Consider the following 22,033-nt stretch of genomic DNA (forward strand, 5'->3'; position numbering starts at 1 on the left):
ATGAATTTCCTACCTCCACCAAGGGGCACGCTGGGGGTGTCTTCTCATATGTCTTCATTGAAAGTATGCTCGATCTTTTAAATTTTGTTACATTCCTTTTTAATTCGCTTTTGGTGTGTGTTGCTCTTTCCATTTACTTTGTAGTTACTGTGTGTGCTGATTTCTTAGCTCTGCTTACTTCACTCAGTATCAGTTCATGTAGGTTTTCCATGCTTCTCTATATCTATCACATATAGAATTTTTTATAGCACAGTAATATTCCATTAAATTCATGAACTATACAGTTTACTTAGCTATTCTCCAATAGAAAGGCATCTCCTTTTGTTTTCAATTCTTTGTTATCACAAAAAGTGCTGCAGTAAGTATATTTGTGAGTATGGGGACTTTCTTCTTACTGATAGCTTCCTTAGCCTATAGGCCAGTAACGGAGCATCTGCTTCAAAGGATGTGAACATTGTATTTCACCAACAATGTATTAGTGTCCCCGTCATCCTACAACCCTCCAGCATTAGTTATGGTCATTTTTTTGTCATCTTTGCCAATTTTCAAAGTGTGAAATGAAACCACAGGATTGTTTTGATTTGCATTTCTCTCCTTATTAGTAATTTGGTACATTCTTTTGTGGGCAGCTAAGTGGTACAGTAGATAGAGTGCTGAGTCTGCAGTCAGAAAGACTCATTTGTGAGTTTAAATCTGGCCCCATATGCTTACTAGGTGTATGACCCTGGGCAAGTCACTTAACCCTGTTTATCTCAGTTACTTCATCTGTCAGATGAGTTGGAGAAGGAAATGGCAAACCATGGCAGAATGTTTGTCAAGAAAACCCCAAAGGGACCACAAATAACTGAAATGGCTGAATGACAACATTCTTTCATGTGACTGTGAATACTTTCCAATTCTTTTGAGAACTAGTTTTTGATATCCTTTGAGGACTTAGTAATGGCTATTAGTTTTATATGTATTTATTTTTATGTATTTTGGATACCAAGCACTTATCAGTTCCAAGATGTCTTCTTTCCAAAACCCCCTCCCTCCAACCTATTGAGAAGGCAGATTTGATCCTTATAATGCATAGGAAGTCATGGAAAACGTTTTTGCATTAGCTATGTCCCCCCTCCCAGAAAAAAATATCAAAGAAAATAAAGGCAATAAAAATATGCTTCAGTCTGGACTCTGAGACTTTCTGGTCCTTCTGGTCTTTGAAACTTCACAAGGTCCATTCTGTCTCTTATGCTTATTCATCTAGAATTAGGAAAGACTCAACACAAAGGAACAGTGATTAACATGTTCATGGCCAAAGTGTGGCAAGATGAGGGAGAAGCCAATGTCCCCGCCTGGAGGCCAATAGCAGTTTTTGTTGTGGTGGTTGTTTGTTTGTTTGTTTTTTGCTTAGCACCTAAGAAGAGAGGGAAAGTTTGTGCTTTGGGGTTTTTTGTGTGTACACTTAGCTAAAACTCAACAGCCAATGAAAAGCCTTTTCTTCACTGTGCAGTAAAGCAGTAGGAAAGTCAGAGAATACCTAGGTGTGCTCTTTTGTAGGTGTTTCTGGAAGCAGGGTCCCCAAGCCTCCACATGGATTAGCAACAGGCAGAAAATATCATATGTATTCTGAGAACCTGGCTGTCATTGGCCATTCCCCTGATCACATTTATTTTACATCAGTCTCTTTGTTGTGTACTCGTTCTTCTTTTATGTCCTCTCCTGCAGCTGTGAGTTCTTACAAGCAGCCCTGCGTGTCTTTAGTGTGCTTCATTCTTCTGTACATTAGAAGCCTCATCTTGCAGCCTGTTGCTGGTTCCACCTCTTCCATGAAGATGTTCCTTTTTCCTCTGCTGAAAGTGCTCTTTTCCTCAGATTTTCATAGAATAATTGTCTGGATCTCCCTTTTGCTCTTATTCACATTCTGCCTTGGTCCAGTCAGGAGAAATTGCAATTTCTTTCCCCTTTATCTCTTATCTTTCCCTAAAGTATTTCTTTATTTTCTTCTTCTTTCTCCTCTTTTGTTTTGAGCATCAGAGACCATCACTTGTTTCATTGTTCATTCATCCTTGGAGGTGGTATGTCTCTGAAGGGACAATAAATAGTGTCACCGCTCTTTCAATATACAAAAGCATTTGATTGTCACTTGGCCTTTCTTAATTGTTCGGACTTGTTTTTGTACTTTTCTTAAGTTTCTTTAATTTGCAATGTTCGTCCTTCGGAAATTCTGATCAGCTCTTAGTTTTTTAATAGGAATGCTTGGAAGTCATCAAATCTGTTAAAAATCCATTGTTATTGTGTTGTGTTTGTCCTTCATTTTCGAAGACCATGGCATCATCTTCTGTAGGAATAAGCTTAACTTGGTAGGCTAAATTATTTTTAGGTATAGACCCTTTTTCTTTCACTTTGTGTTATCCCAGTTTTTCTTCCTTTTGTTATAGCTATTTGCAAAGTCATATGCAATTCTGCTTGGGGTTGTGGGATTACCTTATAAAAATTTCTGTTATTTTGGTTTTCTCCCTTAATTTTGCTACATTTCTTAGGGTTTCTGAAAAAATAGAGGAAAGACCTACGTTTGACTAGAATTTTTTCCTTCAGCTGCTTGCCTTTCTAGCCTTATATTACTTCTCTCCAAACACTATGCTCTTGCCAAACTGTATTTATTCTCCATCCCCCCATATGTGCCTTGCATTCTCCTACCTCCTTGTGCAATGATTCATATTGTTTACTATGCCTTGGATGCTTTTTGATCCTCCCCAACCTATTGAATTCTTAAGAAATCTTTTAAAGTATGATTCAAATATAGCATTCCTTCAGCAAGCCTTCACTAGTCGGTAATGACCACCCTCCCTCTCCCCTTCATATAGAACTTTGCTTGCATTTCTCTGACGTAACTACATGTTATTTTGTGTGATCATTTTTTTCTGTGCTTCACATCTTTACTACCTGTATGACCGCACAAGTAACAACTTCTTTGGGCCTCAGTTTCCTCATCTCTAAAATAAGATGACGGGACTAGATGACCTCTCAGATCTCTTCTTATTTCCCTACTACATTACAAACTCTTAGGAAGTAGAGATTACTGTCTCATTTAAACCTTTTCTCTACCCCAGTACCTAGCCTAGTTATTAGCATACAAAAGGTGCCTAATAAGTGTTTGTTGAATTAGCCAGTGTACTAATATTTCAAAGTTCCATGTGGGTATATCCTCCACAATCAATGAAAACCCATCAATGCTTTCTTATCATATGGGATTCTTGCCCACTTCCTTCCATAAGTCCTTCATAGAGATTCTAGCCATGGATTCTTTCCTCTGGGTACCAGTATAACATCTGAGCTCTCCATTTCTCAGCCTTCCATTCTGATACACGACTAGCCTACCTCCTTTGTTACTGATACCCTTCATCATATCATTATGACTCTTGCTTTGTGAGTTTTGTTTGAAGACTTATGTTCATGTTGAACTAAACTTGTAAACTCCTTAAAAGTAGTGGTGTGCCTTTTAGAGTGCTTAGTCCTGGAGAGCACTCGTTTAGAGTATGTTGCTGTTCAGAAATTCTATTGCATGTAAATTAGTAACACAGCTTAAAGGACTTTTAATAGCTCATATTTATATAACAATTTATTTGACATAGCACTTTTTTCCTTCTCAATGACCCTATGAAAGAGATTGGATTAGTATAGTAACATCCTTGTTATAGAAGTAAAAAAATTCAGTTTTCTTGTTTGTGATTCCTGATTATCTAGTTAAGAGTAGGAGCCAGTCCCTGGACCCAGGCCTTTGACTGCCATCTCCAGTGTTCTTCTGTGATATTCCTCAGCTTCTCTTTTATGTTCCATAACTGTGAAATTTGCTCTTCTGTCTTTTCTTTTCTTTCTTTCTTCCTTTTCTTTTTCTTTCTTCCTTCCTTTTTTTTTCTTCTCTCTCTCCTTCCTTCTTTTTTTTTTAAGTTAAGAATATTGTTAAAACCATGATGTCAAGGTTGGTAGGGTGTGTTTTCTAAAATGAAAATCATGATGATTGTAAAGCTCAAGGCATTACCAGTTTGGGAGGAGTTCAGTAGGGAGGAGGGAACAGCTGTGAGAAAGCTACTTGACTCATTCAGTTGTAAGTCTGTCTTTGCTCTGACACCTGCACTAGAGTATTTTCTCATCTGAGCTTTCAAGTCTAATCAGAAACTTCCAGTTTTTGTTACTTAAATGGACTGATTTTCTTCCACATTTGGTCATGAGGCTTAATTAACTCATGTCTCTCTTTTTTCCCTTTCAGTCTGCAACTGTATCCGATGGTGGTAAGTCATGATTTCTTAAATATTCTTTTATTGTTTTGCAGTGAAGTACATTAGTTGTGAAAAGTATATTGGCCAGTTAGAAGGGTTATTTTAACTGTCATGCACTCTTCATTCTTTATTGTTTTTTTCTCAAAAGCTGAAGAGCTTCACATTTTTTTATAAGTTCTAGAATTTTCAAAACTGTTTGCTGCAGAGAAAACGCTTAGAACCTGAACATTCGTGTGATTGTTTCAGTAGTAGTTTATATCTATAAAATTTGCTTTTGCAGCAGCATTTCATATCAACACATGCTCATGTCTCACAAGTTAAAACAAGCTTTGACACTTCTTTTGCTGCGTAGCCAGCTTTTAAACTAGCAAGGAGTACTGCCAAACTCCCAGTAGATCAAGGAAATTGTGGAGATGGAGATGACACGTTAAGTTGTTTTCTTTATTCCTTTGCTAAGAAAAGATGTGATGGAGAAATTGTTATTTTGATAAATCTCAAACCTAAATAAATTCAACTTTTCATCTCTCTTTCTTTACAAAGTCTTTATGTGGAAGCCCTTTAATAGAACTGGAATAGAACAAGAAGTAAATAGAACTCTTCTGTCTTTCCATTTAATAACTCTGTGATACAATTTTCATTTAATGTCAACAATAGAATATAGTTCAGTAATTTGGGGGGAGTCATTTGTAGTTGTGTTGTTTTTTTTTTTAAGAATTTTCGTGTCCATTTTATTCCTCACTTGATTTTATGAGTAGTTTTGAACGTACTTTTATGAATTCACCAGTCTATTTCAGGAGTTGAATTATATGTTTTCATTCACGAAAAGGAACCAGCATTTTGTGGTCCTATAACATGTAGTATATGGGTCATAAATAAGTATAGGTCATGAAATTTGATTCAAGGACTGAGGCTAGAGAATGATCTTCCCTTCTTTTTACTCAAAGTAAAAAAGAAATTCATTGTATTCATTGTTTAGTTTTTTACTCGCTTCGTTTTTCCTCATGACTTTTCTGTTCTCACTATTAGTACTGAAAATTATTCATGTTAAAGGAATGGAGGCTAGGTGTCATGACTTTACTGGAATATGTATCTCAATGACTGATGTCACTTTTGCCTGAGCTAGTTGGGGAGGCAGTACACAGCGGGGAATTGGATGTTGAGTTATACAATTGTTTATTCCAAAGCAGAAATTGCTGGCTGAGATCCTAAACCATTTATATGTTTGGTATTTGTTGTTTTGACATAAGGCATTGCATTACCTGTGGGTTATTTTTGGTATATTGATAAATGTATCATTCAACCAGTTAATTTGGGAATGAGAGCAACTTTTTTTTGGTTAAAAAAATTAGTGTTACCACCAAATGTATTATAGGATTCAGTGATTCATGTTTGCTACTTCTATTTTTCTATTTCATCTCATCTTTTGTTATAGAAAAAAATAATTTGAGTGAATAGATTTCAGAATTGGTGTAATTTTCCAATGTATGTAATATATTTGCATATTAAGTTAATGTAATATAGAATTTGAAATATGTAACAGTCATGCATATAATAAGCATGAGGTAGTGGAAAGAGCTGGGATCAGAGCGTGTCAGTTCCAGTCCTTCCTTTGGTACTTACTACCTATATGGCCTTGAGCAAATCTCAGTCTATTTGAGCCTCAGTTTCCTCAATTGTAAAATGAGGGAATTGGCCTAGATCAATGGTGTCAAACTCAAGTAGAACCAGAGGCCACCAAATCATATATAAGGATCCCTGCAGACCACATAGTGAATTAGAAAGCCACATATTACTACTATCTGTGTTTTATTGTTTTTTTAAATTTTATTTTGTTAAATATTTCTGAATTGCATTTTAATCTGGTTTAGACTACACTCAAGAGTGTTGTAGGCCTCATGTTTGACACCTCTGGCCTAGATGGGCCAGCAGGTCTGCAGCCTGTTTTTATACCACCCAAGAACAAAAAATGTTTTTGATATTTAAAAATAAAATTGTATTTTTAAAATTTTTTTAATTAATTAAATTTATTTTAATTTTATTTTTAAATATCAGAACCATTCTTAGCTTGCCAGCCAAATGGGGGATGGAGGGAATGTAGGGATTAGGGAGCTCTCTACATCGCTTGCTGAACCCTGCCATAGGTAATTCATAACTTTTCCTCTGAATCCTGTGGACCTTTTGTTTTTATGTGCTAATCTCAAAAATATTTCTGCTCACCATGATAGTGACACAAGTTACAGACCATTTCATTATGTCATGTTTTCTGCAGAATGCAGTAAGTACCCTGATCAGGAAGCAACAGAAATTCCCCTTCTGTCCCTTCTGTGGTGGGGGATTCCCCCAGGCCTTTTTCCTTCCTAGAACACTCTCCCCCTTACTTACCTAGTTTTCTCTATGACCCAGTTCTTGAAATGTCAAAGGAAGGAATAAGACATAGAATATGGGGCAGAAAACCCCACTGTGATACTGTTTCTGGTCTGTGATGGAGCAAGGGGACCAAGGAGAGTAGAGAGAAAGAAAAGCCCCTTCCAAGATCTCTGTCTCTGGCTTGTCCCATCCTTTGCTGCTGTTTTCCCTCCTCACAAGCCTAGAGAAGTGAAGGAAAAACACCAACTCTATTATAGCTTCTGCCCCTTCCCCACATCTCCAGATCTCCTGATCTCCTTTTCTCACTGCACACAGCCCAAAGCACTCGTTCTCTCTTTCTAATTTAGGAGTCACTTCCTCTCCTCCCCACCCCCATCATTCCTTACCCCAGAGCCTGTGCTTCAGAGTCTTGTCCTGCTGAGCCTTTCACCCTGTACTGAGATAGTCAGGGCTAATAGTTTGGCATCAGAGGATAAAAAGGGGTGGGGGAATGAATAGGTGTAAGGAGAAGAGGAAGAAGATCAGGAATATTGCCTCAATTCCTGCTGCTCAGTTCTTAGAACAAAAAGAAGTCTATTCCTAGCATTCCAAATTAGAATTACAGATCCATTTTGATGAAGAAACATTGTGGTAGATAGATGATGGTTAAGAGTGCAGTTATCATAGAAGCACAGTATTTGGGTGTTAGGACCTCAGTGGCCATAGTTCAAGCCATTCATGAAAGACATTTCCACTGTAAGTTCCCAACAAGTTGTTGACCAACCTGTGCTTGAAGACCTCTAAGAGAGGGAAGGCCAGGTTTCGTGGTGGACCATTCTATCTTTGCACAGCTCCAGTGGTTGGGAAGTTTTTCTTGATACTGAGTCTAAATTTGCCTCTTTGCATCTTTTACCCACTTTTCCTGGTTAAGTCTTCTGGGGCTAAACAAATCAAGTCTGCTCCCTCCTTGGAACGATAATCTCTTTAGCACTTTTAGCAGTTTAGCACTCTTTTAGCATTTGAAGATAGTTATGTTCACCTTGAGTCTTGCCTTCTCTAGGCTGAGCCTGCCAGAGTCCTTAAACTTACTCTTATGTTATGGACTCAGAATCTTCATCTTCCTGGTTGCCCTCAGACCATATAACAGTGATAATAAAAACAGCTAGCATTTAGGGTTTGCAAAGTGCTTTCAGGTTTACACAATACTTTGCAAATCTTATCTCATTTTATCCTCACAGCAAACTTTAAGGTAGGTGCTATTATTATTCCTATCTTATAGATGAGAAAACTGAAGCAGATCGAAGTTGTGTCTTGCCCATGGTAACAGGGATGGTGAGAATCTGACACCAGATCTGAACTTAGTTCTTTCTGACTTCAAGTCCAGCGATCTATCCGCTGTGCCACCTAGCTGCCAATATGTTTATATAGTTAGTGTTGGAAGAGAACGCACGTCTTTATGACTGAGCACTCTGCCTCCTGTACTATTCTGCCCTCTTAAAATGGCACTGACAATTCCTTGTCATTGTTCTCCTTTAAACTATGGCGTCAGAACTGAACATAAGACTTCAGATGAGGTCTGATAGGGGCAAAGTACAGAGGGACTGTCACCCCTGTATCTGGAAGCTGTGCCCTTCTTATTGCAGCCTAAGATCACACTAGCTTTCTTGATTTCTGTATCACATTGTTTGTGACTCATTGAGCTTGTGTTCCACTAAAACTCTCAGACCCTTTTCATAACAACTGCTATCTAACCACACCTCTCCCACCTAATACTTGAAAAATTGATCGTTTTTTGTATCCACATGCAATATTTTGCATATTTTCTTATTGAATTTCGCTTTATTAGATTACCAGCTTTGAAAGATTTAAGATGTCTGATAAATGCACCATGATTACCAACCATGATTCCTGACAGATGTAAAATGAGGCCTATATTTCTGGACATGTACAATGTGGGAATCTATTTTACTTGACCACATGTTTGATCCAAGGGATTTGGTTTTCTTTTTGTTTTCTTTTGGATTGAGGAGGGTGGGAAGGAAGAGAAAATAAATGTTTATAATTCAGAGATAAAATGGAAAAAATGATTTAACTCAATGCTCTAATTTGTCATGGTCATTTTGGATCCTGACTTGGTCATTTGCTATATATAAGCCTTTCTTTCCAGCTTTGTGGCATTTGCAGATTTGACAAGCATACCATTTATTCCTTTATTCCAGCTATTGATAAAAAATATCAAACAGAACAATATTCCAAGTACTCTACTAGAGACCTCTTCCCACTTTCACATTGAACCATTACTAACTATTCTTTGAATCTAGCTGGGCCACCCCACCCACTTGTGAATCCATTTGATTATATTTGTGACCGTCTCTCTACCTTCTTCATAAGAACAGTATGAGGTACTTTGTCAAAACCTTCACTAAAATCTAGGTAAGTCATATCCACAGCATTTCACTCCTCTAATCATTTAATATACTTTTAAAAAAATTAAAAGGAAATGATTAGTCAGATATGACTTGTTTTTGATGAAGCCATACTGCCTCTTCAAAATGACTGCTTCCCTTTCTCGATTTCTTTGAGCTGTTCCATTCTAGAATTTCACTAGGATTCAAAACCAAGAACACTGGCTTGTAGATTGCTCACTATTCTCTTTCCTTTTTTGAAAACTGGGAGCCCATTTATCCTTCTCTAATCTTTCAGCTCATCTTCTGTCTTTCACAATCATTCAGATACCATTGACGGTACCTGAAACATTCCAGCCGCCAGTTCCTTCAGGTCTCAAGGATGTTGTTCCTCTGAGCCAGATGACTTGAATGTATGAATGGCAGCCACATGCCCTTTATTTATCTTGGATATGAATTCCATGTTATTAATTTCTGTACTGTTGTTTACAGTGCAAACTCATTCCCCTTTGCAGAGAAAACAACAACAGAATCAGAATTGAGCAGTTTTGTCTTCTCCCTGTTGTTAACATCCTGTAATGCATCCTGAGCAAGTCTTATTTTCCTTCGAGCCTTCTTTTCTCCCAACATAGCTCTTAAAAAAAACTGCCATTTTTGTTGTTCTTGGCATCTCTTACCAGTCTCACCTCATTCCTGCTTTAGAATTCCTGATGCTCCATACCTTTATGGGATAAGGCCATAATTTACCCTCGTACTTGGCCTTGCTTCCCATCTTCTGCAAATACATATATGTCTATATATATCTATATACATATATATGCATATATATTTTTTAATGTAACTTGGTGGTGAATCCCCTGTGTATCCACATTGATATCTTAATGCACCAAATATGTTTTGAATTAAATGAAGCCATATGGTATGATGGAAAGTGCACTTGACCTGAAATTGAGGAGAGCTTGGATTTCAGTTCCTGCTCTGACATGAGCAGCTGCATGACCTTGGGGAGGTCATTCATGTTTCTGTGACTTCAATTTTCCTCATCTTTAAAGAGGATTGTTGTGAGGGAAACGTTTTGTAAACCTTTAAATGCTATCTCAGTGTGGTGTCATTATTATGAATAGAATGTTGTAGACCAGACTGGAACTTAGCCACCATGATGACATTATTCCTATGTGAAAAATGCTTTCTGTGCTCTCAAAGACTAGATGATCCATTGACAAATGCAGACTATGTATAGTTAGCAGTCAGTCTGATTAAGTAAACAGCAGATCCCCTGCACATCCATGTTGTACTCTTAGTATATCAAATATCTTAGTATACCAAGCTATCTAGGAGCTTCTAAGACATCTAAATGGCACAATGTATAGAGTATTGAGCCTGGAGTCAGGAAGACCTGAGTTCAAATCTGGCCTCAGATGCTTACTCTCTATGTGAACTAGCTCTTACTTAACAGCTATCTGCCTCAGTTTCCTCAGTTGTAAAGTGAGAATAATAATAGCACCTACTTCCCAGGGTTGTTGTGAGGATCAAATGAGATATCTGTAAGCATTGGCACATAGTAGGTGCTCCATAAATGCTTATTCCCTCCCCCAACACAGTTTTGGTGGCTAATAAACATTTTATTTGTTTTCTGAACAAGCAAATTCATTTCTGTATTAATAACTATAGCTCTTATCACTTAGGATCCAATGTAATTATCAATGAAATATTAAATACTCAGATTTTTTTCCTCTTCAGTGCCACATATTGAGCTTTAACATTTTTATTTTAAAATATTTGAAGACTTACTATCAATAACAGCCAATAATAATAGCTAACATTTATTTAACATTTTAAGTTTCACAAAATATTATTTCCTGTATTATGTCATGATTTATCATGAAATCTTCCAGTAACAACAAGACCATCAGTCCTAGGAGTATGCTAGTTTTTATTAGACTATTCATAAGCGCTTGGCAGAGATTAGCAAATATGGTTTCAAAATTAAACTTAATTTATATTATGCAGTAGTGATTATCAAGGTTTTTATTCTGGAAGGACCTGTGATTTCATCCCTCCTGGAATTCCTTCCGCTGGCCCAGAGAATAGCTCTTACATAGACTTATAAATGGGCACTGAAAATTTCTATGGCTAAACAATCCATCACTTTTTCTTCTGTTTTTAATTTAATATTTTATTTTTCTCCAATTACATGTAAAAATAATTGTCAACATTTATTTTTGAAATTGAGTTCCAAATTCTCTCTCTCCTTCCCTACCCACCTCATTGAAAAGGCAAACAATTTGAATAGGTTATACATGTGCAGTCATCATGCAAAACATATTTCAATATTAGGCCTATTGTAAAAGAAAACACAGACCAAAATAAAAACCCAAGAAAAATGAAGTAAAAAAAGTATGCCTCTGTCTACATTCAGACTCCGGTTCTTTCTTTGGACATCTTTAATCATTAGTCCTTCAGAATTGTCTTGGATTATTGTATTGCTGAGAATAGCCAAGTTATAGCTGATCCTCATCTTACAATATTGCTGTTACTTTTTCCCATATTCTCCTGGTTCTTCTCATTTCACTTTGCATAAGTTCATGTAAGCCTTTCCAGGTTTTTCTGAAGAACATCTAACTCATCAAAATCCATCGCTCTTTACCTGGCTTTGTGGTGTTTTCTTCCATTTGGCTAGTCTGGTTCTCAGCTAGCAAATATATATTCCCTTTTGTAGACTCAAATCCACTCAAGAAGGACCATCTTGGTTGGATTTGGTGGAGATTTCATATTTATCTGTATTCAATTTCATCTAATTGGATTCTTTTCATGGTAGAGAAAAAGTGTACAACCAATTGGTGACAGTGCTGGATCTAGAGTCAGAATCCCCGAGATCAAATGCTGACTCAGCTACTTCATCACCTCGATAAGTTGCTTCACCTGTTGGGCCTCCCATTTCAGCTTCTGTAAATTGTAACTGAAGGCCTACTTCAACTCGACATACTTATAACTTAAGCCTATCTCTCTACTGGTATGACCCTTGATAGTATCACCCCTCCCCAGCACCATAAACCCTCTTGAGTCCTTAATGAAGAATGAATCATTCCATACCACAATATTTTTGTGGACTTTGCATTTGCTTAGGAATTTCTGATGTGCTGTCTTGCAAATAATGTTGGAATCTTATCATCTATTAATTGAGGCTTTACTCATCAGATCATGCCTCTAAAATACGATACTAGGATTATGAAACTACAGGAAATTCATTTGTTAAATGAGCAGTCATCCTTTCAGCAAATGTACTGTTCACTCTGGGGCAGTTGCCTTTCCTTTGAAGGGTAATATGTTTTCACTACTTCAAATAGAGCCAAGCTGGCATGTTAATTTATTGTACATGATGCTTTTGAAATATAATAATTTCCTCTTGTCGTGTGTATTTTCATAGTGTGACTGTAACCCAAAGGAAACCATTGTCAGTCAGACAGTGTTATTCTTAAGGTTTTACTGACTTTTCAGTGTTCTGGACATCACTTTATTTGTCTTTAACAATCTTCATGGGGCCATGATGTTGTTGTTTGTTGTTCAGTCATGTCTGACTCTTTGTGATCCCACTTGGCAAAGATGATGGAGTGGTTTGCCATTTCCATCTCCAACTCACTTTACAGATGAGGAAAAGTGATCTGCCCAGGGTCACACAGCTAGTAAATTTCTGAGGCCAGATTTGAACTCTGGAAGGTGAGTCAGGCTCTTTTCAGGGATAGGACTCTATCTACTGCACCTCCTAGCTGCCTTAGGGCCATGATAGTTACCTTCAAATATTTTAAGGTCTGTCACGAGGAAGAATGACCAGATTTATGCTTAAACATTAAAAAAATGGATCTGTTCCTTTTACTAGGAAGTTACAGATTTTGGCTTGATATTGAGGAAAAAAACATTCTAAAATAAATATCATCTTCAAAAATAGAAGGAGCTGCTTCAAAAGGTAGTAAGACTCCTTTCATTGGATGTGTTCAAGTAGAACCCACGGGCTGCACGAATAGATTCCGGAAGGCTTGCGAAGTTAAACAGGAAGAATTATAGCTTTATTTTCACTAATGTCTAGTTGAAATTTAGCATTTCTTTCAATTATTTAAAAACATTTTGAGAAGAGGTCCTTACACTTCACTAGACTGACAAAAGAATACATGATACAAAGCAAGTAAAGAATTTCTGTTTTATTCCAGTCTCCTAACTAATGCATGAATTCTCTTTAGAGTACTTGTGATAGGTTTTACTTGAACACATTCAGTAAGAGGAGACTGAAAAGCACAGTGTACTGTTCATAAGAAGTGCTTAATAGATGCTTGAGTTTACATGTCAGATCTTGACAAAGATCTGGAAGGTTATACAGTAAAATAATATTATTTATTTTAAAATCACAAAGTAAAATTAAATTTTAATAGCCAGACTACTGTATTTGCCCACAATGAATTATGGAATTGTAAGGGAACTTAGAAAGCTCTCCAGTTATTTATAGAATTTTTTTTTAATATCAAGCCAAAATTTATCTTTATACATATAATGATTACTAATATAAAACACTTCATATATTTTATCTCATTTGATGCTAATGACTCCTATATATATGTGTGTATATGTATGTATGTTTATATATGTATGTATGATGTCTCTATGTATATGTGTATTCTGGTTGTCCCTAGGTCCTCCTAAGCAACAGTTCCTCTTCTGGGTCTTTTTATCACTTGTCATTGTGAGCCATCACTGCTGAGTCTCTGTAGCCTAGACCTATCCTTCCTTCACAAACTTTTATCTTTTTTTTTTTTTTTTTTTTACCAAATTTAGGCAGTAGAAGTGCCTTCTATAATGTTGGAGACAGCATAACTTGGTTCCATAGCAGAACAACAAACCATTTTGGGGAGCTACCAGGGAAATGTCTATTAAGTGAAAGCTTCTTATCCTGTCTAGCTGTTATCATTCCATCAGCATTGCTTCTGATCCTTCAGGCCACCAAAACTCCAGAGACCATGTCCTGGGGGTTCTTATTTGGGAATTCTATCCAAGACTGAACTATCCTGATTGGTCAGTAAGTTTGAGAGCATCAACTTAGACTGCTGTATCCAGGGTGTCCAAGATCAGACAAGACCATGTTTCATATTCCATGCATCTCTCCATCCATCCATCCATCCATCCATCCATCCATCCATCCATCTGTCCATCCTGTCCATTTTCTTGTCATCTACCCTGCATGAATCTTCTCCCTGTTATTTACCACTTGCTCTGAGAACCATATTCAAATCAGTATTACCATTGCTTCCAGAAAGGCTACATCTGTCAACTCCCTTATGGCTCGTCTCACCATGCATATGACATCCCAGACCAAAATACCTTTCCCTGGCTACCACTTCCTTATATGTGTTGTGTTTTCCTATTAGAAATGAGAGCTTCATGAGATCTGAAATGGTCTCAACTTAGTATTTGTTTCTCTAGCCCTTAGCATAGTGATTTATAAACACTTAAAAAATGTATTTCATTCAGTCAGCCTTTTCTGAGCTCTGTTAGGTGATGTGGAGTGCTCAAAGGACTAGTTTAGTTTGCACATGTATTGTGATATTCAGTTTACAAAGCTGTTTCACTTCCATTAAGCCTTGTTTAATTCTTACAAAGAACTCTATGAAGGCAGGCAGGGTAGGGATTATTGTCTTTATTTGACGGGTAATGAATTAGAGGCACAAAGAGATGGATTTATGTGACTACAGTCACACAGATGCTGAGGGATGGAATGAGGACTCACACTGCAATGTATAAAGCTGAGCGCAAGCTGGTTGTTTCCCACAAAGACACATATGATGATGCAAGTGTAAAACACTCTTAGGCATGTAGGAATCTCAATGTAAACATTTATAATCTATAATAAGCTAACCTTTGAACCAAAGAACCAGTAGAAGAAAATAAATGAGGTGAAATAAAATGGGAAAGAGTTAACCACATGATTCTCAACATTGCAGCTCATGTCAGTCAGTCAACATCAGATACTCCACAAGCGTCATGACTCCTCTCAGGACAATCTCATCATCACGGTCATTGATCTGCCTTTGATACCCCAACACCTTCTCAGCACCCTTAGCTTGCCTCTTGTTCTTGATTATACAGCTGGAGCAATAAATAGCCCCCCAAACCTTTATGGAGAACTCTGAACCTTCAAAGTGCTCCCCTTCTATTCAGGAGAGACAACTTTCAAACAACCGTGTAAACATAAGATATATTTGATGTAAATAGAAGGTAATATCAGAGGCAGTTGTAGTAATGGGCAAAGGAGAGAGAACCAATAAAGACCTCTCACAGAAGGTGAGATTTGAGCTGAATCCTGAAGGAGGAGAGGGAAGTGAGGAGGTAGAGGAGAGGAAGGAGGGAGAGCATCCAGGCCTGGGAGGCAGCCAGTGAAAATGCCTGGACTTGGGAGACGGAGTATTGTATTCGAGGAACAGTAAGGAGGCTAATATCATGGATCCTAGAGTACCTGGAGAGGACTAAGCATAAGAAGACTAGAAAGGCAGGAGAAAGCCAGGTGATGAAGAGTTATAAAGGTTATAGGAGTTGAAATTCATTAACGTTAAGGAGCAAGTTGGGATCTGTAAGTGGAGAATGAACATTCTATAAAAATTAACCATTGATTTTAGGTTATTAAAAATTAGTAGAAATGTAATAGGTTTCACCTATAAAATTTCTACCTCTCTAGAGGAATCTTTTGCAACATGTGCTTGTCCATAGCATTATGGAGGTAGGGTAATTGCATTTAAATTAGGCATTCAAGGACAGCTAAAGCTAATGATTTTCCACCATGATTTACAATAGAGGAAAGAGAATTATTTACAACATTTAAAATTTCAAAACAGGTAGTAATTTGAGTGAGTTCATATTTCCCTTGCTTCTTCCTCACTTGATACCAGAGATCATTGATCATTAAAGAAAAAAAATTGAAAGAAAAGACCCAGCTTTCAGTGTTCATATGGCTTAAGCAAAGTAGTTAGAAAGCAAGAACAAGCTTACAGATTATATTAGGTAGGAGGGTCTGCATGATCTGTGGATGAGACTTGGGTAAAAGGAGTAGAAGTTATAGAGAAAAGGAGTATTCCTCTCGCACCGACCTCAAGCTCACCCCACCCCCCAAATCCTGGGCACACGTGCCCTTAATTCTTGTGCTTTTCAAATCTCATCACTGAAATCTTTCCAGATCTCCACTCCCATTAATACCTAATGAGCATCATAGATGTCTATGGAGTCACTGCTTATTAAGGACTTCCTGTGTATTTTAGTTCTCTACAGTACTGTGTCATCATTATGTGTGTTTGTTTGCTTGATTAGTCAGTAATCAAGTCCATAATCATTATGTGCTTAACATGTGCTCAGCTTTGTGCTGAGCACTGGGGACACAAAGAAAGAGCAAGACAATCCTTCCTCTCAAGGAACTGATAGTCTAGTGGGGAGAAAACATGCAGACACCATGTATAAAGGAGATGTAGACAGGACCAACTGGAGATGATGGACAAAGGAAGGTGCTAACATTAAGGGGTTGGAAAAGGTTTCTTATCAATGATGGGATTTTAATTGAGACTTGAAGAAATCCAGGAGACAAAGATGAGAAGGGAAAGAATTATAGGCATGGAAATTAAAGTATAAATTCCTTGAAGGAAGGAACCATGACCATAATTTTTGTATGTTCTTCTGTAGAAACTAGTACAAGGATCTGGGGCTGATGTAGTTAGTCAGTAAGCATTTATTATGTGCCTAGTATATGCCAGGCATTGTACTAAGCAGTAATACAAAAGAAGACACAAGAAGGCAAAAGACAGTACTACTTTCCCTCAAGGAGCTTCCAATCTAACAGGTAGGACTACATACAAACAACTATATTACAGACAAGCCACATACAGGATAAATTGGAAATAATCAATAGAGGGATGGCACTAGAATTAAGAGGCATTGGGAAAGGTTTGCTTTAGAAGGCAGAATTTTATCTGGGACTTAAAGGAAGCCAGGGTAGTAGCCAGGAGATGGAGATGAGGAGGAAGAACATTCAGTATTTAAGGAACAGCCAGTGTAAATGCCAAGAAACAGCAAGGAAGCCAGTGTCACTGGATTGACAAGTACCTGGGAGAGGGTGTCAGGTACAAGAAGACTGGAAAGGTTGGAGGGGGATATATTACAAAGGGCTTTGAATGCCAAGCAGAGGATTTTACATTTGCCCCTTGAGGTGATAGGAAGTCAAAATTTTGTTAGCTGCTTAGAGGACTGGCAAACAGATTTTCACATAATATTCCAAGTTGTGCAGCTAAACCTTAGTTCTTGGTTTGGTGCTATTCTTAAGTCGTTTCCCAGGCTGTTTTGTTGGGGATTTTTTCTTGGCCATAGTAGCTCTTTGATCACAATCTGTAGCAGAGGTGATCAGCATATATCCTTAAGGCTCAATGCAGTTTTTGTTCTTTTTTTTAGAGCTTCATGTTATGAATTATAAAAGAAATTGTTCACAAAACCAAGTTTTGAATCCAAATGAGTAAGTAGAAAATTAATGTAGACATGTCTGAGGTTTATCCTATGTAACAAATAGATGCATATTAAACTCTTTCCTACTGTGATGTGTTCTGGCTCCTCCTTCTGAGGGGAAGGACCAGCTGGTGTTGGAGGTCCCTATGAGCTATCATCCTATTCTACCTATCCTATCTTTGGATAGGATATGTTATTCATTTTCTGGTTCACATTTCTATTTCCTTTGTTATTATTTGCAGCAAAGAACAATCACTTACAAGTAGAGCTTTATTATACTATGTGCTTTCTTTGTTAGGGATATTCCTTCTACCTCTGCAGATCACCACCCTTCTATCCTGGGTGTTTGTCAGCCACTCCTTTCCACAGATCCTTCATAGAGAAACTCTCTAATGCATTTCCCACATACTGTTAATATTTCAAAACTGTCATTTTGAACCCAAGACCATCTAATCAGATGTGTCTTGGATCTCTTTTCTGTTGCTTCTCACCTTCATGTTGTGATTGTCAGTATACTCTTTATGCCTACCATGTGTCTTTTGATTGTTCTTTGGCGTCCTTGGAATTGTGATCCTTCTGAGGCTATGGCATTTCTTGATTAACAATCATATAAGCAACACTAGAATATTGGGAAGAGGTGATTACTACAATGAATAGTTTAGGATTATTGGAAGAACTCACAGTTGCCCAAATGCAAGACACTCCAGAACTCCTCAAGCTCTGCTTCATTTCTAGGCCCTGTCCAACATTTACCTGTCCTGATGCCATATTTCTGCCTACTTCCACAGTTTCAGGGTATCTTCTTGTAATTTACTTCCATCTGTTTCAGCATTTCACTACTCAGAAAAACTCAAGTTATCTTCTACAAATGTGGAATTTTGCACATTCTCTTCAAAAATATTTATGAAAATGTTACCCATTCTCCCAATGATACGTCTGTGGCCACAAATATGGAACATTATGGTCTCTGAAGAAACAAAGTGGTAGGTCACTCAAAGGGCAATGGAAAGTTGCATGATGAGTGTCAGGGGTTGTGGCAAATCTTCTATGAGGATATACTAGTGAGAAGTGGGGTCAAAGACACGATCGAGTATATGTGGGATAAGAGGTCATATGCCAAGAAGGAGAGAGAGAGAAGATGGATTGCATGAGATCCACACTGATTGGTATCTACTCAGTATCAAAAGGAACAGGAAGGCCTACAACATCCTAGAGAGTTCTTGTGTAGAGAATTTATGGAAAAACATGGAAGAGAATCCAGCAAGATGAAAAGCTGTGGATAGGTTGTGGCCTACACCAGTGGCTATTGATATCGTAGATTTCAGTCTATACAGATCATCAAAGTGGGAAAAAGAGATGAAAGATCCTGTCATTGGTCTCTGGGGTGCCCCAGCTCTGTTCATATTCTTACCATCTGCTCCCTGATCCTTAATATTGAAATGTTGTTATTCAAGAGAGACGCTATTTATTTTGGGTCCCTGAGGAAACCAGATACCTTAGGCCTAGAGAGGAGAATGGCTCAAACTGAGATTGGGAACTTTAAAAAAATGCTTAATTCTAAATTGGATAATGCTTAATCTTTTTTTAAAGCAATTTTATTTCATATGCACCTCTTATTGTCTGGCATTGGTATATTATTTAAGAATTTGTTAATTTTTTTCCTTTCAAATAAACTCTAGAAAATGTACTCTTACAGTCTGGTGTATTGCAACAGAAGGTGGAAAGGAAAGACAGAATGCCAAATTTCCAGACTAGGGCCTTCAATTATGGTGGAAAGGGCAGAGGAAGTTGGAAAAGATAATTAGAGATTGAAAATGACTTCTCTCTGAATCTGGAGAAATGTGAAGGGAGTATCAGTAATTAAATTTAATAAGCATTTATTAAGCACTTGCAACTACACTTAGGGCCAAGAGAGACACAAAGTTTAGATGAGGGGTGGTGCTTGTTTGCCCTTATGGTCTTCACAATCCAGTACGGGAATATGACACATACGCACATCCTTGGGGTAGATATCCCCCTAATTCACTGACAGGCTTGAAGCTCATCGGTTACCCTCAACCTAGTTTAGCCAATCTGCCTGAGATGGTTTACTGGGGTGTGGCTGCTGCACATGCTATAGCTTCTTGGAACCACAGGTGAGAGTTGAGTGGACACCAAAGGTGGATGAGCAGCCCTGAAAAGGTCCCAGCTAGCCCACACAGAGGTGCTAGTTCTCCTTGAACACCTATGGAATGGGCAGATGAGAACAGTTTGTTCCAGTGCCCATGAGGATGGCTAAAGCAGGGGCTGTGGAATGTTTAGAGCTTGGTCAGACATCACAGATACCAATGTCATCCACTGTGCCCTGGGCCATTGCCCGTCGTCCTGACTTTTGCCTTGCCACTGGACTTCTATGATTCTGGAAGGTGCTGATGACTTTGTTCAACTCTGCCTCACTTAATCAAATTCACACCAAATTCAAATCATCACCCTGTGGTCCCATTGGTCCTTTTCAAAAATGAAAACCAAAGAACAAGACATATACATAGATAACTATAATGCATAGTAATGCATGATAAATTCACCTAAATTCTGTGCCTCTCTAGTGCCAAATATGCTGCTCTATACACAATATGTGCTTGTATGTGTGGAATAAATGTTTGTTAAAGGAATAAGAGAATTATAGATAAGTGCCACATGAGGGGAAGATCCAGGAAGGCTTCCCAGTGGAGGTAAAATTTGTATTGGGTTTTAAAGGATAGGTAAGAAATCAACAGGGGAACTTGAGGCCATCTAGACATCAGATTATTTAATTGATTAAACTTAAGAGATGGATAGGGGAGTGTGAAAGTTAATTGAGAGGCTGTCTTTTAAGCTTTAATTCACTTACCTATCCATGACACAAAAAAATTAATGTTTTATATAACAATTTTATCATTGGTGGCAATTTTTTTCTAAGCAGTAGTGTTAGTAGTGATGAACTTGAAAAATGTCCCATTCCATTCTTTCCTTTTCCCTATTTTAGATGGGAAAATATTAGCCACAAAGGGATTGAAGAGGGGAGGGAAAGGTTTACAACTAACTGTGAGATGTGGCCAAATTATCCACATACTGTATTTGCCTGTACTCTACAGATAATTACGTAGTACTGAGTCAGTTTCAGAGGCAAGTACAGCTTTCTACTGTCCTCATGGGAAAATTGAGGGTCATGGACCATAAGAAGCCACCCCAAGGGCACATAAGGGCAATGCCAAGATTAGAACTTTCAACTCTAGCTTTCACCCTGACAGCTAAATGGACCAGTGAATACAGTCTTGGACCTGGAGTTAAGAGGTTCTGAGTTCAGTTCCAGTCGCAGGTACCTCTCAACCTCAATTTCCTCCTCTATAAAATGGGGATCATAATAGTGCGTATCTTCTAAGGTTGTTGTGAGAATTAAATAAGAAAATATTGCAAAGCCAGCTATCATCATCATAATTATTATTATTAAATAGTATATCTAATGTCAATTTTTCTTAAGATTTCGCTACACAAGGGGATGAGGTTGGGAAGAACCTTTCATAATGTTCTTAGAATGTTGATGCTTGCAGCATTGACCATTCATTAGAGTTAAAAGTCTAGTTCCAACCTTCCTGTCCAATGGGATTTCACACCATTCCTCTTCATGTATATATCATGCCCCCCTTTGATATAATTTCCTTAAGGAGATTGACTCAGTTGTTTTTCATCTTCATATCCCCAACACTGAATGCCTTGAATATAATAGACACATTATAAATGCTCACTGAATTTTTGATTTGAAAGTGGAAGGGACCTCAGGGACTAACCTGTCCAGCATCTGACAGTTGAAGAAACAGAATACCTGAGAGATGCAGTCACTGTTCTGAGGTCACATATTTGATAGCCTAGCGAAGACAAGAATGATATAAGAACCCAGTTCTTTGAGTATATAAATACAGATTTAACAAAAGATAATGTGTCTATGCAAAGCAGAGCATGGAGACACTTTCTCCTGAGACTTAATCTCATTGGTTTTCTTTTTATCCCATAATCTATTTTTGAGAGTGGTGTACACACACACACACACACACACACACACTTGAAGTAAAAAAACAATGTTCATTTGATATATCAGCCAGAAAATTTGTAGATCTATCCTGATAACTTGGAAAAGCCTTAATTTTCACCATCTGTTTTCCAGATACCCCAAAAAATCACTTCCCATACTAACAGTTTATTTTTAAGGGAGCCTGCTTTGTTCTGTGCAGCTTTCAAGTAAAGCAATATTTATGTGTTCATAATAAGTGCATTGCAAATATTTAGATCAATTTGTGATCCAAGTGCCACAAAATTACAAATCATTCTATTTTTCTAAAAGTGTTCTCCTAAGAATTTATAACTGTTGAGAGACGCTACCCTTGCAAAATCCCAGAGATCTTTCCAGACCAAGTATTGCCAGTTGGACAGCTGAGAAAACAGAGAGATGGAAGAATAAGTGAGTTTCTCATGCCTGATAACAGA

The 22,033-nt window shown here is 37.7% G+C and overlaps 1 protein-coding gene across 9 annotated transcripts in view; it reads left to right on the forward strand.

Moving 5' to 3' along the window:
* The window catches only part of RGS12 (regulator of G protein signaling 12), a 263,351-nt gene that overhangs the window by 144,473 nt on the left and 96,845 nt on the right, over positions 1 to 22,033 (forward strand). For 8 of the 9 annotated variants that reach the window (XM_072620075.1, XM_072620077.1, XM_072620076.1 and 5 more), the window contains one exon: positions 4,250 to 4,271. In XM_072620075.1, coding sequence (XP_072476176.1) covers positions 4,250 to 4,271 — 22 coding nt within the window. Of the gene's footprint in view, positions 1 to 4,249; positions 4,272 to 17,482; positions 17,544 to 22,033 lie in introns of all 9 variants that reach the window. The other variant, XM_072620083.1, reaches the window with a different exon arrangement.

Source organism: Notamacropus eugenii, chromosome 6 (genome assembly GCF_028372415.1).
Source record: "Notamacropus eugenii isolate mMacEug1 chromosome 6, mMacEug1.pri_v2, whole genome shotgun sequence".
In the NCBI taxonomy this organism is placed as follows: Eukaryota; Metazoa; Chordata; class Mammalia; order Diprotodontia; family Macropodidae; genus Notamacropus; species Notamacropus eugenii.